Source organism: Protomyctophum bolini, assembly GCF_963924005.1.
Source record: "Protomyctophum bolini genome assembly, chromosome: 24".
Lineage (NCBI taxonomy): Eukaryota > Metazoa > Chordata > Actinopteri > Myctophiformes > Myctophidae > Protomyctophum > Protomyctophum bolini.
In genome coordinates, this window is record NC_137885.1 from 24,999,761 (window position 1) to 25,016,738 (window position 16,978).

General features: G+C 50.1%; 1 protein-coding gene across 1 annotated transcript in view; it reads right to left on the bottom strand.

Annotated features, from left to right (window-relative positions):
• Nucleotides 1-785: 785 nt before the first annotated feature.
• Nucleotides 786-16,978, bottom strand: part of LOC308311453 (double-stranded RNA-specific editase 1-like) — a gene marked incomplete at both ends in the record, with an annotated part of 118,044 nt that continues 101,851 nt past the window's right edge. Inside the window, 10 exons of the mRNA XM_080758141.1 lie at nucleotides 786-962; nucleotides 2,291-2,469; nucleotides 3,483-3,667; nucleotides 3,800-3,944; nucleotides 10,744-10,898; nucleotides 11,402-11,570; nucleotides 12,542-12,656; nucleotides 13,363-13,698; nucleotides 14,107-14,433; nucleotides 14,888-15,109. Of these exons, the coding sequence (XP_080614267.1) occupies nucleotides 786-962; nucleotides 2,291-2,469; nucleotides 3,483-3,667; nucleotides 3,800-3,944; nucleotides 10,744-10,898; nucleotides 11,402-11,570; nucleotides 12,542-12,656; nucleotides 13,363-13,698; nucleotides 14,107-14,433; nucleotides 14,888-15,109 (2,010 nt within the window). The remainder of the gene's footprint in view (nucleotides 963-2,290; nucleotides 2,470-3,482; nucleotides 3,668-3,799; nucleotides 3,945-10,743; nucleotides 10,899-11,401; nucleotides 11,571-12,541; nucleotides 12,657-13,362; nucleotides 13,699-14,106; nucleotides 14,434-14,887; nucleotides 15,110-16,978) is intronic.

The following is a 16,978-nucleotide window of genomic DNA, read 5'->3' on the forward strand; positions in this document are numbered from 1 at the left end:
AATTACAGTACATTTCAAGCACAAACTCAATACAAAGGTCAGGTATACACAATTTACAATTTACGATTTAGGCATTTATCAGACGCTCTTAATCCAGAGCGATTTACATTAAGCAATAACAAAAAGCATGGCAATACGTCACATGTATAAAAAGTAGTTATCATGAAACATGCGTAAGAACGTAACAGTGGAATATCTATATAATGAAACTATAAACTATACATACTATACTATATTATACTATACATATGTACTATAAAGTGCATGACTATCATACAATGCAATTCTATTGCCGTCTACATAACATGCTATAAGTCTGTATAAAATGCTATAAGTCTACATAAAGTGCTCTCTAAGGGTAAGTGCTATGGGCTTTGATGGAGTCTGAACAGGTGGGTTTTCAGACTACGGCGGAAGATTGGGAGTGATGCTGCAGTTCTGACTGCAATGGGAAGTGCATTCCATAGTTTTGGAGCCAGAAGGGAGAAGAGTTTGGGACGTGTGGAGCGTTGTCCCGGTGTTTTTAGTGAATGCACTTCCAGCTTCCCTCATGCGTTGGCTGATCTGAGCGCGCGGGAGGGTTTGTATAAGGTTCGATCAGACTTGCCAGATATGGGGGAGCCGTGCCTTTGGTTGCTTTGAATGCCAGCATCAGAGTTTTGTATTCTGCATGTGCGGGCAGCGACCGGGAGCAAATGGAGGGAGCGGAGAAGGTGTCCTGCTCTCCAGGGGTTCAGGTAGAAGGTCTCCAGGAGGTCAGCAGAAGGTGTCCAGGGTTCAGGAGGTCAGCAGAAGGCGTCCAGCTCCAGGGGTTTCCTCACCCAGGCTCCGAGGCCGGCCTGGTGGAAGGCGTGGATCAGAACCCTCTTGGCGGCGTGGTACTGCCTCACCGCCTGCTTGGCGTCGCGGTACATGGCTGCGGGGGGCGTGGCCGGAGTCTGGACCCTCAGAGTGGACGACAACTACACACACGCACACGCACGCGCACGTACGCACGCGCACACACACGCATGCACACACACACACGCATGCACACGCATGCGCACACGCGCACACGCACACACACACACACACACACACACACACACACACACACACACACAATCATTCTTAATTTGGTGCATTTGGCGTTTGGTCAACGGCAGCAGTTTGCTTCATCAATGAGTTCAATAAACGACACTACTCCGCGTCATCAGTGCCCATACCCGAGGCGGGGGTTGGTGATAGGGCCTTTCTGTGTGGAGTTTGCATGTTCTCCCCGTGTCCCCTAGGGTAGATACCCTCACAAAAACATGCCGTAATCCTGGTATCTAAAACTACCTCCCCCTGGCCAGCCGGGGCGCCTGATGGAGGGGAAAGGAACTGGTCGGAATAACGTGTCCCTTCCACGCGCTACGTCCGGCCGGGGAAATTCCCCTCTGTCAGGTGAAGCAGCTTGGACTCCTCATGCATATAAGGAGGCATGAGGTCAGTCCGCTGCCCCCCCAGGTTGGCAGAGGAAGTGTAGCGCCCAGGATTACTTAGATAATTGGCACTGGGTGAAAAGAAAAACTGGGTTACAAAATCGTGGGATAAAAAAAAAAAAAAAAAGAAAAAACGACACTACAGTTCAGTGAAATGATCTATAGATCAGAGGGGGCGGGGGGATGGAATAGTTTGGAATAATTTTTGAATAGTGGCGCTGGTGTTACATAATATAGACAAACACACTTAAGAAAGTGAAATAGTGTAGTTGGAAAGCCTTCCTCCCATTCTGTATGGAAGTGGTAGATCTTTGGGTTCTTCATAATGCTATACTGCATACTGCTATACTGATCCTTGAAGGGATCTGAGAGGCCCTTCTCCATGTCAATCAATCAAGTCACCTAAAAGAGGGATTTTTATAATTTAATTATAAGTAAATTCTATTCTGACCCCTCCACGACAAGGCCTGATCGTTGTCCTGACCCCTGTTCCATCATTTATACATTATGGACTTAAACTGTTATTCGTCTATAGTACGCAATTCTTTAGGTGTCCCTCTCCGTCCAGCCTGCATGAACAGCGCTCAGTTTTCTGATTGCCCCTCAATGACGTAACTCTGGACACACTACCACAGAGAAAAAGACCAGGTCATTTTGGATATTCTTCTGTGGAGACTACCCTGCCCATCAAGAGGAACAAGACCTCTCACATCTCCAGATGTTCTGAGCAGGGACACAGGACTGGCGACAGAGACCAGTGGAAGCAGCACGTGTCTCAGTTCTCGAGGGCACTCGAAGGAAGATGGTGTTGAGTTACGGTACGGTACCTTGCAGTGCAGTCTCGTCCAGCGCCTGTAGAGGGCGTGCTTGCACAGCCTGGACGGCTGTCCCAGGTCGTCCTTGCCCGTGGCGGCATTGATGACCTCCAGGCTGTGATCTCCCAGAGTCCAGTTCACACTGAACCCTGGAGCCTTGCCTGGCTGTCTGGCCTCCATGTTACTGATCCCTGCACGCACACGCACACACGCACACACACACACACACACACACACACACACAGTGGGGTAAAGAATGATCTCCCAGAGTTGGTGGAGAGCAGAGGATGCACCATATAATCCGTAGCATGAACGGAACGGGCCGTATCGGCATCGGAACGGTCTCAGTATAATCCCGATATTATTTAATCGGTTTTCACCAGCAAAGAAATGAAAATGTAAAGAAATCATCAATGAGTTCACTATAAATCTAAAGTGTCTAGTACCTCTATAGTCTAGAACAAAGTGTATAGTACCTCTATCTAGAACAAAAGGCAAATCAAATATGATGTAAAATCTTAAGTAAAAATAAGCTTTACATTTTGTACTCATCTCATTCAGTTGTGAAAACAGACACTTGGAAAAGAGTATAGGCTATTTATTGATTGATTGAATATACTTTATTAACACGCTTTGGGCCAATAAGCTCCTATAGAGCCTATAGGCTTCCTTCCATTGTGGTCCTCTGTATAATATCAGAATCGGACAGAATCGGTATTGGCAGATATTGTGGACTTTCACTGGTAAGAGAGTGTATTTCTATACATTGCAGAATTTATACTTTTAAGCAATAATATGCAAACATTTTAATTACTTTTTTTTTTTTTTTTCAGACAGCCAGTGATGAGTAATACGCTCCAAAATAAAATGTAGTCTCTGTGACACATCTATAGGGGCCGCAATCTGTATTCAAAGATCTTCCTAGAAGTTTTGTCATTGGTTGAAAAAAAAAAAAACCCTTGCGGAAATGACTAACCAATCAGGAAGTAGACAGGCACAGACCACAGAGACAACATTTTTTTGGGAGCGTTTTACCCATTGCTGGCTGTCTGAATACCAACAAATGAATACAAATAGATTTCATTAAAAATGTAGTAATGCGTGCGTGGGTGTGTGCCTTCGTGCATGTGTGCGTGTGTGCCTTCGTGCCTGGCTGCGTGCGTGGCTGCGAGCGTGGCTGCGTGCATGTGTGCGCGTCACTCACCGCTGAGCAGAGGCCTGTGCAGCGTGTAGGTGTGCGGCAGGCCCTCCAGGGGGCAGCAGATCCTCTGGTACAGGGCCCTGGAGAGGTGCTCGGAGTGGTACAGACTTCCCAAGATGACGCTGCTGAAGTACAGAGGCTCCGTGAAGTGGCTGAGCAACGCTCCCTGGAACCCCACCACGTTCCACCTGTTGGAGATCACTATTATCACTGTGAGCAACGCTCCCTGGAACCCCACCACGTTCCACATGTTGGAGATCACTATTATCACTGTGTGACTTGTCGCTACAGGACAAGGTGCATTATGGGTGATGTAGTACCTGGCCATCTTGTCGCTACAGGACATGGTGAGCAGTCTGTCTCCGCCCCAGGTCTGCAGGGCGTCGCCGCAGCGCACCGGGATCGTCCCCTCCCCCGACTCCATCTTGGTGCGCAGCCGGCCGCGGGCCTTCCTGTCGGGGTGCCCTGCGGGGAGAAGATGTGTTAGGGTTAGGGTCTCACCCTCCATGGGGGTTTCATGCGGGGAGAAGATGTGTTATAGGGTTAGGGTCTCACCCTCCATGGGGGTTTCATGTGGGGAGAAGATGTGTTATAGGGTTAGGGTCTCACCCTCCATGGGGGTTTCATGAGGGGAGAAGATGTGTTAGGGTTAGGGTCTCACCCTCCATGGGGGTTTCATGTGGGGAGAAGATGTGTTATAGGGTTAGGGTCTCACCCTCCATGGGGGTTTCATGTGGGGAGAAGATGTGTTAGGGTTAGGGTCTCACCCTCCATGGGGGTTTCATGTGGGGAGAAGATGTGTTATAGGGTTAGGGTCTCACCCTCCATGGGGGTTTCATGAGGGGAGAAGATGTGTTAGGGTTAGGGTCTCACCCTCCATGGGGGTTTCATGTGGGGAGAAGATGTGTTATAGGGTTAGGGTCTCACCCTCCATGGGGGTTTCATGTGGGGAGAAGATGTGTTAGGGTTAGGGTCTCACCCTCCATGGGGGTTTCATGTGGGGAGAAGATGTGTTAGGGTTAGGGTCTCACCCTCCATGGGGGTTTCATGCGGGGAGAAGATGTGTTAGGGTTAGGGTCTCACCCTCCATGGGGGTTTCATGTGGGGAGTGTCAGGATATGATTTTAGGACCCAGAAGCGGACGGAAACAGGTGAAGGTTAAACAGAGTTTTAATTGAGTCAGTTCACAGGAATATGTAGTCCAACACAAGTCCATGAAAACGAATCCACAAAAAACACTGGCAAACAAATCCAAATCGGCAGGCAAAAAGGGAGGTCAGAATCCAGGCAGGTGGTCAAAGAACAAAGCACAAAAACAGGCATAAACTGGTGGGACTGGAGCAGAGTGCACAGGGACACAGGAGATATAATCTGGCAGAGAACAAAGAGACAAGCAGGGTTTAAATAGACTGAGTGTGACAAATGAACAGAGTGCAGGTGTGAAGCTCCACTCAGATTGGCTGATTGAGAGTGAGCAGATGAGTGGGAGTGACGGCACTGGAATGACAAGAAATGACAATTAGTCAGGGCAGAAGCACAAAAAGCAACAACTAAAGTGTAGTCACACCCACAGGCAATTCCAGACCCAAGGCTCAGACTGTATTCCTGACAGTACCCCTCCCCTGACGGATGCCTCCTGGCATCACTGATGGATGAGAAGGATGTTGACGATGGAAATCCTGGATGAGAGACCGGTCCAGAATGTCTCTAGCAGGAACCCAAGTTCTCTCCTCCGGACCGTAACCCTCCCAGTCAACAAGGTACTGCATACCTCTGCCACGGCGTCTGGAATCTAACAGCTGGCGAACAGTGTAGGCAGGAGACCCATCGATAAGCCGTGGAGGCGGTGGGGCTGGGGGTGGTGGTGCATGAGGACTATGGAGAACAGGCTTGATCCGGGACACATGGAACGTAGGGTGAACACGACGAAGAGAATTAGGCAGTCTGAGTCTTACCACTGAAGGACTGATAATCTTAATGATGGGGTAGGGACCAATAAACCGGGGAGCCAACTTCCGTGAACATGACCTCAATGGAAGATCACGAGTGGACAACCAAACCTTCTGACCACATCGGTATCGAGGTGCTCTGGTGCGGCGTCTATCCGCTGCCTTCCTCACCTGCTCCCCATGACGAAGGAGAGTTAAGCGAGCTCTCCTCCAGGTCCTCTTACACCGGCGGATGAAGGCCTGGACAGATGGAACTCTGGCCTCCTCCTCCTGAGATGGAAACAGAGGGGGTTGATAGCCAAGACAACATTGAAAAGGGGACAGCCCAGTGGAGGATACCGGTAGTGAATTGTGTGCATATTCAACCCATGCCAAACGCTGACTCCAGGAGGATGGATCTTGAGAGGCCACACAACGAAGCACCCGTTCCAAGTCCTGGTTGGCCCGCTCCGTCTGTCCATTTGTCTGAGGATGGTATCCAGACGACAGGCTAACTGTAGCACCCAGAAGTCTACAGAATTCCCTCCAAAACTGTGAAATAAACTGGGGGCCTCTGTCAGAAACCACATCAACACATAAGCCGTGAATCTTGAAAACATTGTCAATCATGAGTTCAGCTGTTTTCTTAGCAGAAGGTAAGCTCTCAAGAGCAATGAAATGAGCAGATTTTGAAAACCTGTCTACTACCGTAAGAACAGCAGTGTTACCATCGGAGGGGGGAAGTCCAGTCACAAAATCCAGAGAAATGTGGGACCAAGGGCGTTGTGGTACGGGCAAAGGCTGCAGCAGACCCGCAGGAGGTTGGTTGGAGTTCTTATTTCGAGCACAGACTGAACAGGCAGCAACAAAGGTCCTGACATCCTCTGTCATAGACGGCCACCAAAAGCGCTGACGTAGAAATGCCATGGTTCTTCTGACACCAGGATGGCATGCGAGCTGTGAAGAATGGCCCCACTGGAGGACCTGGGAGCGTGTGTTGCTCGGAACAAACAACATGTTAGCGGGACAGTTTGCAGGGGTTGACTCCTGTTGCTGCGCATTACGTACTGCTTTTTCAACATCCCAGGTTACTGCAGCCACAAAACATTGTGAAGGAAGAATTGTGTCTGGTCTCTTACTTTCCTCTGATTTGCAGAACTGTCGAGACAAAGCATCAGGCTTTCCATTCTTGGAACCGGGTCTGAAAGACAGAACAAAATTAAAGCGAGCAAAAAACAACGACCACCGTGCCTGACGAGAACTTAGGCGCTTAGCCGTCTTGAGGTACTCCAAATTCTTATGATCCGTCCAGACGACAAATGGGACAGAGGCGCCCTCAAGCCAGTGACGCCACTCCTCCAAAGCCATTCTCACTGCCAGCAACTCACGGTCCCCGACAGCATAGTTTCTCTCGGTGGAGTCTAATCGATGGGAGAAAAAGGCACAGGGGTGAATCTTGTGATCCCTCTCAGAACGCTGGGACAACACTGCACCGATACCAACATCTGAGGCATCCACCTCCACAATGAACTGGAGGGAGGGGTCGGGAAGTGTCAAAATGGGTGCAGTAGTGAAAAGTCCTTTGAGTAGATTAAACGCCTTGCTGGCTCCGTCTGACCAGCAAAACCTAATCTTGGTAGAAGTAAGATCTGTGAGAGGTGCAGCAATCTTACTGTAATCCCTTATGAAACGCCTATAAAAATTGGCGAATCCCAAAAATCTCTGAACGTCCTTACGGTTTTGAGGGGTGGGCCAGTCGACCACCGCTTTCACCTTCGCTTCATCCATCTGGACTCCTCCTGCACCGGCGACAAAACCCAGGAAAGACACTGTAGTTTGATGGAATGAGCACTTCTCCGCCTTGACATAAAGTTGATTCTCCAACAGTCTCTGAAGCACCCGACGGACATGCTGGACATGCTCCTGGACAGACTGGGAAAAAATCAAAATGTCATCGAGGTAAATGAATACAAATTGGCCCACCATGTCCCGTAGCACATCGTTCACCATACTCTGAAAAACTGCGGGGGCATTTGTCAATCCGAACGGCATAACAAGATACTCATAATGTCCAGATGCAGTGTTGAACGCTGTTTTCCACTCATCTCCTTCACGAATGCGAACCAGATGGTACGCGTTGCGAAGGTCCAACTTGGTGAACACAGTAGCCCCCTGTATCAGTTCGAAAGCAGAGGACATGAGGGGTAACGGATAACAATTCTTTACAGTGATATCATTTAACCCTCTATAGTCAATGCATGGGCGAAGAGAGTCGTCCTTCTTCTTCACAAAAAAGAAACCTGCCCCTGCAGGTGAAGAGGAGGGCCGGATGATTCCAGCTGCCAGTGACTCACTAATGTACTTATTCATTGCCCTGACCTCAGGCGGCGCTAGTGAGTAAAGGCGACCCCGGGGGGGGCTAGTTCCCTCCAACAGATCAATAGGGCAGTCATAGAGGCGATGAGGTGGTAAAGATAGGGCCCGGGACTTGCTAAATACTGGTCGAAGGTCCAGATACTCAGGTGGGACTGCAGACAGATCAGGAAAGTCCTCCTGAGTGATTATAGGGGGGGGGACAGAACACTGGGCAGAGCGGAGACAGTGTGAGTGACAAAAATCACTCCAACCCACAATGGTATTCATAACCCAGTTAATATGAGGATTATGTTTAACCAACCAGGGATGACCTAAAACTATAGGAGCCATAGGTGAGTCAATAATATGCAGGGCTATCTCCTCATGATGATTGCCAGATAAAAGAAGACTCACCGGGGCTGTGATGTGGGAAATACTGGCGAGCTTCTTCCCATTGAGTGCATTGGCCTGCCGTGGTGACTGTAGAGCGGTGATGGAAACGCCCAACTGTGCAGCCAACCCAGTGTCGATGAAACTCTCGTCAGCACCAGAATCCACCAACACGGAAAGGGGGAGTTGCTGACCCCCCCAGGTCAATGTAGCAGGCAACAGAGTACGCAATGTTGGGGAACTTTGAACAGGGGTCACGCTCACCAGTACTCCCCGGTCTACTGGCGAGCGTTCCCTCTTACCGGGCAGGTAGCAATGAAATGTCCTACTGTGCCACAGTACAGACACGCCTTGGCCTCTCTCCTTCTCTGTTTCTCAGCTGAAGTCAGATGTGTACGATCCACTTGCATGGGCTCCACAGACGGTACAGAAACCGGCTCAGGGCTTGAAGGACATGGGGGGGCTGAACTGGCTGAAAACCCAGACGTACTGTGGCTGTCTCTCTCACGGTGGCGCTGAGCCACCCGCTTGTCCACACGGATAGCCAACTCAACCAGCTCATTAAAGGTCTTAGGCAGTTCACGAGTGGCGATCTCATCTTTGATGTTCTCAGCGAGGCCATTATAAAAAACATCAAAAAGTGCCTCAGCTCCCCAACCACAGTTAGTAGCAAGGGTGCTAAAATCTATGGCATAATCGGAAACAGATCTGCGTCCCTGGCGGCTCTGCAGCAGCTGACGGGCCGCCTCTCTGCCATGCATGGAACGATCAAAAACTCTGCGCATTTCCTCTGTGAAGTTTTGAAAATCATTGCAGAATGGAGAACCGGCCTCCCAAACAGCAGTTCCCCACTCTCTGGCCCGACCAGTAAGCAGTGTGATAACAAAAGCAACTTTTGCTCGTTCAGTAGTAAAAGTCAGAGGCTGTAATTCGATGCTGAGTGAGCACTGTGTCAAAAAGGATCTACAGGTACCTGGTTCACCTGCATAAGGTTGTGGAGTAGGCAGGCGGGGTTCTCGAGTTGGCAGAGCAGGTGGAGCTGGTATGGGATGAGAAACTGGTGCAGAAGGGGCAGTTGACTGAACTTGTACCTGGAGTTGCTGGAGTTGGTTTGTCATGACTGTCATGGCGGATCCAAACGAATTCAGTGTAGTTCCAATATTGGACAACTCATCATGATGCTCTCCCAGAGCGACAGACTGTCGGTCCAAAATGGTTCGGAGCTGTTCAATTCCCGCTGGGTCCATCTTGGCCAGATTATAATGTCAGGATATGATTTTAGGACCCAGAAGCGGACGGAAACAGGTGAAGGTTAAACAGAGTTTTAATTGAGTCAGTTCACAGGAATATGTAGTCCAACACAAGTCCATGAAAACGAATCCACAAAAAACACTGGCAAACAAATCCAAATCGGCAGGCAAAAAGGGAGGTCAGAATCCAGGCAGGTGGTCAAAGAACAAAGCACAAAAACAGGCATAAACTGGTGGGACTGGAGCAGAGTGCACAGGGACACAGGAGATATAATCTGGCAGAGAACAAAGAGACAAGCAGGGTTTAAATAGACTGAGTGTGACAAATGAACAGAGTGCAGGTGTGAAGCTCCACTCAGATTGGCTGATTGAGAGTGAGCAGATGAGTGGGAGTGACGGCACTGGAATGACAAGAAATGACAATTAGTCAGGGCAGAAGCACAAAAAGCAACAACTAAAGTGTAGTCACACCCACAGGCAATTCCAGACCCAAGGCTCAGACTGTATTCCTGACAGGGAGAAGATGTGTTATAGGGTTAGGGTCTCACCCTCCATGGGGGTTTCATGTGGGGAGAAGATGTGTTATAGGGTTAGGGTCTCACCCTCCATGGGGGTTTCATGCAGGGAGAAGATGTGTTAGGGTTAGGGTCTCGCCCTCCATGGGGGTTTCATGCGGGGGGAAGATGTGTTAGGGTTAGGGTCTCACCCTCCATGGGGGTTTCATGTGGGGAGAAGATGTGTTAGGGTTAGGGTCTCACCCTCCATGGGGGTTTCATGTGGGGAGAAGATGTGTTATAGGGTTAGGGTCTCACCCTCCATGGGGGTTTCATGCAGGGAGAAGATGTGTTAGGGTTAGGGTCTCGCCCTCCATGGGGGTTTCATGCGGGGGGAAGATGTGTTAGGGTTAGGGTCTCACCCTCCATGGGGGATTCATGCAGGGAGAAGATGTGTTAGGGTCTCACCCTCCATGGGGGTTTCATGCAGGGAGAAGATGTGTTAGGGTTAGGGTCTCACCCTCCATGGGGGTTTCGTGCGGGGAGAAGATGTGTTAGGGTTAGGGTCTCACCCTCCATGGGGGTCTCGTGCGGGGAGAAGATGTGTTATCGTTAAGGCTCATACATAGTCTGGATTTACGGTGGTGAGGTGACCACCGAACTACAACATGACGTCACGAGCCGCGGTGAAGAGCAAACCACCGCCACCCGCTCCAGCCCTTCTCTCTGTTTTTACTCACCACCGCTCAACGTTATTTCAGCTCCGGTGGTCAGCTCACCACCAGAGCGGTGGTCACCTCACCACCGAAAATCCAGACTATGAATATATAGGCCTTTAGGGTCTCACCCTCCATGTGTGTTTCGTGCGGGGAAAAGATGCGGGCGTCTCCGCAGGGCGATGTGGAGACGTAGAGGTGGAACTGGACGTCGTCCTTCAGCGTGAAGCCCAGGCTGTCGTCACGACGCCGGAACACTGAGCTGCGCTGAGAGAGGGAGTCGGTGCTGCGCACACGCACACGCACACTACGTTTTTGTTTTGCTTACCAAAAATCCTCACATTCTCACATTATGCCAGTGATCGTTGCCTTCCCCTGTCCTATCCTATTCTGACAACCAATGCCCGGGGGGGGGGGGGGATATAATTACACGATTGTTGTCAGTTACATTACCCACTTGAGCCCTGATCTACATGTGTTGCATCGCAACATTGTGATCTTGAAGATCTGCTCTTTTCAACAACAAAAAATAATAATTATATTTGAAAACGTGTGACAAAAATGGTCAATTTCACACTTCATACTGTATACTGATAGTTTCACTGTACAGATATTCTATTGTTAGACGGATGTTAGGTTCTTAGTTTGAACCGTCATGACTATTTCTATGTATTTGATGTATTGTTGTTCTTGCGTCTGATAAATGCCTAAATTGAAAAATGGGTTTGCAAAAATCGTGGGATAAAAATTGAGATGATAATAATAATAATTTTTAGTAGCGTTTCTCACCTGAGGAAACACTCCAGCTGAGAGTAGAGGTATCTGACGAGGGAGCGACGGGCGATGATCTCGGCGTGGCAGTCGTTGAGCGCCAGGCCGCGGTCGCTCAGGTATTCGCCGCTGATGCACTTTGACCCCGTGGTCACGCACACCACCCGCGCCTCCGTCACGTCCGCGCCTGCAGGAATGGAAACACGATGAGGAGAGACTGAGTGACACTGGAATACACAGATTGGTTTCTGAACTGCCCACAGCCCTCCTATGAGACACAGACTGGTTCCTGAACTGCCCACAGCCCTCCTATGAGACACAGACATCTTTCTGAACTGCCCACAGCCCTCCTATGAGACACAGACATCTTTCTGAACTGCCCACAGCCCTCCTATGAGAGACAGACATCTTTCTGAACTGCCCACAGCCCGCCTATGAGACACAGACCTCTTTCTGAACTGCCCACAGCCCTCCTATGAGACACAGACATCTTTCTGAACTGCCCACAGCCCGCCTATGAGACACAGACCGAATAGAAACAGTTGTGTCATTTTATCATGAATACTGTATTAGTGGGTATATGGTGAAGTGGTGAAGTGGTCCTTTAAGCTAAACCCCTATAGAGTGTCACAGTCCCGTCCCCTTTCATGACGATGCCAGGCCCAGGAAATTAATCCCAATGCAATTTTTCCCATAGACATTTAAAAAAGTATATTTATTTAAAGACCTTTTAAGCCAACTCTTGTCGTGAGAAATCATGACAACAAACACAATATTTTGGACCAAACAAATAATTACAGAGAAGAAAAACAACCAAAAAAAAGTGTTGTAACCTGCCGTTTTCTTCTTCTTTCTAATTATTTGTTCAGCCCGAAAAATTGTGTTTGTTGTCATGATTTGTCACGACAAGAGTTGGCTTTGTCTGCGGCGTAAACGTCTTTAAATAAATACTTTTTCCGGGTCTCTCGAGGGGGCGGGACTGCGACGCAATCAATCAATAGTAATACATCAGCAGTGCATTAATTGGCATTGATATTTAGCTTGAATTTGCCGACATAAATTCACAAAGAGCCTCTCTGATCAGAAGGTGGAGGCTGGGGTGGTGTCTGAAGCGAGCAGAGCAGAGCTCTATGGTGATTATTAGCCGACAGCAATCACCTGTAGTCATGACAACGCCGGCCAGGACCTTCCGCCGTGCGTGTGGAGATGAGAAGTTGTCCGTCAGCTCGCTGAACTTGTCCACGACCAGACGGGAGACGGCGTCCGCCAGCACCTGAGGAAGAAACCAATGAACCAATTAATATACTATATGTCATGATATCTCTCCCGTTCAACACTTATTGTGAAGATCCAAAACGCAGCGACCGGAACCAGATGTTGACTGAATGGTGTGCGTGTGTGTGTGTGTGTGTGTGTGTGTGTGTGTGTGTGTGTGTGTGTGTGATTAAGCCATCATGTAAACAGTGCATTTCAACCACACAGGTGTAGTTGTAGTCCTCCGCTGGGCGTGGCCTGTGTGATTACCTGAGGCAGGTGTAGTTGTAGTCCTCCGTTGGGCATGGCCTGTGTGTTTACCTGAGGCAGGTGTAGCTGTAGTCCTTGGCTGGGCGTGGCCTGTGTGTTTACCTGAGGCAGGTATAGTTGTAGTCCTCCGCTGGGCGTGGCCTGTGTTTACCTGAGGCAGGTATAGTTGTAGTCCTTGGCTGGGCGTGGCCTGTGTGATTACCTGAGGCAGGTGTAGCTGTAGTCCTTGGCTGGGCGTGGCCTGTGTGAGTACCTGAGGCAGGTGTAGTTGTAGTCCTCCGCTGGGCGTGGCCTGTGTTTACCTGAGGCAGGTATAGTTGTAGTCCTTGGCTGGGCGTGGCCTGTGTGATTACCTGAGGCAGGTGTAGCTGTAGTCCTTGGCTGGGCGTGGCCTGTGTGATTATCTGAGGCAGGTGTAGCTGTAGTCCTTGGCTGGGCGTGGCCTGTGTGATTACCTGAGGCAGGTGTAGTTGTAGTCCTCCGCTGGGCATGGCCTGTGTGGACGGCTGGCGGTCCGGCCGCAGGCCGTAGAGGGCACAGAGTGCGGCCTGCGCGGCGCGCGCCTTGGCCCGCCTCTTGTTGTGGGCGGAGCCCTGGAAGCTCCGCCCGGTGCCGTCGTCGGCCGCCAGCGCCATCACGAAGCTCTTGGCGTGGCCGTCGCTGCGCTCCGACACCAGCCGGTAGCGGAGGCCCGGACGCAGCTCGTTGAGGACCGCCACGGGGTTTCTGGAGGAGGGGGAGGAGTCCAAGGAGGCCGGGGGGCGGGCCAACGGAACCTGGGCGTCGTAGCACTGCGTGAAAAGAGGAAGAGGAGTTAACGGGCAATTATGGGAACTAGATTTAAGCATTATTATTACACGAGAGGGGGGGCGTGCATTAATGACGTCAAACCACCCCCTCGAGTGTAAAATTGCAATTACAGTTACCCTTAAAACTAAGACAATCACTGAAAAAACATATTTATTTTAGTGACAGATGTAGTCACTACGACCACAAATGTCCCAAGAAACTAGCTAGCCTATAGCCACCCAGTCTGCTGGAGCTCTGGGCGATGGCGATGACGATTTGGGGCGATGGCGATTAATTGCATTAATTTGTGTGAGAACTAATCGTCAACTCAAATGTGTGATGGTGACTGGCCCACCTGGGCGATGGCCTAACTAATCGTCAACTCAAATGTGTGATGGTGACTGGCCCACCTGGGCGATGGCCTTCGGGGCGGCGGAGGCCAGCGGGCCCTCTGGCCCCAGCGGGCCCTCTGGCCCCAGGGGGCCCGGGGGTCCGTCGAAGCCCCTGAAGAGGGCGTGGTCGCCGAAGGCGGCCAGCTGGTCGGAGGTGAAGTCGGCGGACAGCTCCGCGGACAGCGATGGTGTCGGCGCCACGGGTCCTCGGCGCCCCCCAGAGGCGGGGGGGAGCGCTGCGGGCACGGAGACCACGGAGACCACGGAGCGCAGAGCCCGCTGCGCCGCGTCCAGCTTGGCCTTCTGCTTGGTGGAGCCGACGCCCTGGAACACCTGACCGCTCACCTGATGGAGGGAGGGATGTCAATCAATCACCGTTTACACATAGGAAGCATTAACGCATTTTTCACCTGAGATCAGATTCTAAAAATGTCTTCTATATGGTTCATTTTCAATGAGGTATACGTTTTCAAGAAGTCACGGTGCAACAACGCAAGCGTATTTACGCGGGGCGTGGTCCCGTGAATTTGCCGCGTGCGTGCTCGTTTTCGTGCACACGCCTCCCCCCCCTCTTCAACAGACCTGGATTCTGTTTAGCTTTTTCTTTTACGCTAGTGTTGTCGCGTTCCTCTTCAACAGACCTATTAAAAAGGTTGAGCACCACTGACATAGAAATATAAGGTTTTAACCCCTTCAGAACCACTGACATAGAAACATAGGGTTTTTCAGAAAACTGTTTTCTTATGAATAAAAAAAAGCCTTTATTCTTTTTAATCTCTAAATGCGTTTAAGGAAGTACCTCCACCTCCATGACGAAGACGGGCGCGTGCACGGGCCCCCTCCTGGACAGCACGCGGTACTGCAGGCCCGGCCGGGCCTCGTTGAGCTGCGCCAGGGCGCTCTGGGGCGGTGCGGGGGCCCCGGGGGGCCCGCCGGGGTCCTTCCTCCGCTTCCGGGGCTTGTAGGCGTGGTGGTGTCGTCCGTTGTTGCCCTCCTCTAGAGGGCGCTTCTTCCCGCCAGGCTGCTTGGCCACCACGCCCACCGGGGCCGCGCCCCGCTTGGCCACGCCCACCTGGGCCACGCCCCGTTTGGTCACGCCCACCTGGGCCCCGCCCAGCTTGGCCACGCCCACCTGGGCCCCGCCCAGCTCCGACAGCAGGTTGCGGTTCTCCTTGAGGCTGCAGGAGGCGGAGCCTGCAGGGTCAGTGCAGAACAGAAAGAGTTCACTGACAGACAGACAGACAGACAGACAGACAGACAGACAGACAGACAGACAGACAGACAGACAGACAGACAGACAGACACATACCTTCTGTCATTGCTGTACTGTTGACTGTTGATACCTGCGAAGAGACGGAAATATTTAATACCAACATCAGTCACTGAACCACCAGGACAGGTACCAACATGAACCATGTCTGCTTAACCTGCAAGACCCGGAGATATTTATACTTCAACCTTATCTACTACTGGTACTACTAGGACTTTGTAGAGGAAACTATGTAAGAAATAAATAAAAACCCAAAGAAACAACCAAAAAAAAGCAAATGTATGCACATTTATAATAATTATTAAAATAATAATAATACATTAATCATTTACATTTGGGGGATATCTTTCACAATCATAAATAAAACATGTTCTAGAGTCTAGAACATGTTTTATTTATGATTGTCTAGAATCTAGACATTCTAATGATCACAAAAAGCTCTGAAACAAACACAGTGGTTCATATGAATGGAGATCCACCACATTCCACACACTAGACTACACAATGTCAGTTCATAGGACAGCCACAAGGTGGAGCCCTTGCTCTGTTCAGGTACAGCCGAGTATGCTCTGAGCTCCGCTGTCGAAATACATGAATATATGATATTGCCATCATGTACAGCTATAAATAAGTCTGTGTACTGAACTTGAGATAAAGAGTACTTCATATGTGACAGTGCAGCTTGCATTGAGATGTTCCTCTGTCTGCATTACTGTAAAGCAGCTAACTCCACCACCTCTCTCCACCTCTCAAACTGTCTGCTAAAGCAGCTAACTAGTCTCTCCACCTCTCAAACTGTCTGCTATAAAGCAGCTAACTCCACCACCTCTCCCCCTCTCAAACTGTCTGCTAAAGCAGCTAACTCCACCTATCGCCCCCTCAAACTGTCTGCTAAAGAAGCTAACTCCACCACCTCTCTCCACCTCTCAAACTGTCTGCTATAAAGTAGCTAACTCCACCACCTCTATCCCCCTCTTAAACTGTCTGCTATAAAGCAGCTAACTCCACCACATATCCCCCTCTCAAACTATCTGCTATAAAGCAGCTAACTCCACCACCTCTCTCCCTCTCAAACTGTCTGTTAAAGCAGCTACCGTAACTCCACCACCTCTCTCCCCCTCTCAAACTGTATGCTATAAAGCAGCTAACTCCACCACCTCTCTCCAAATCAAACTGTATGCTATAAAGCAGCTAACTCCACCACCTCTCTCCAAATCAAACTGTCTGCTATAAAGCAGCTAACTCCACCACCTCTCCCCCTCTCAAACTGTCTGCTAAAGCAGCTAACTCCAACACCTATCCCCCTCTCAAACTGTCTGCTAAAGCAGCTAACTCCAACACCTCTCCCCCTCTCAAACTGTCTGCTATAAAGCCAAGACAGTGATCAACTATGTGATGAGGCTGTATTTCTTTATTCTTAAAAAAAATAGGTTTTCTTCTTTTCCTGGAAAAAAAAGAATAGAGATAGAGAGAGATAGGGAGAGGGAGAGAGGGAGAGAGAGAGAGAGAGAGAGGGGGGGGGGGGGGGGGGTGACAGATGTGTTTTAGTGCTGCTGAAGATCAGGTCAGAGGTCATGACCCCGGTTCAACCCATGGCTCCTGCAAACAGTCCCTGGAGGA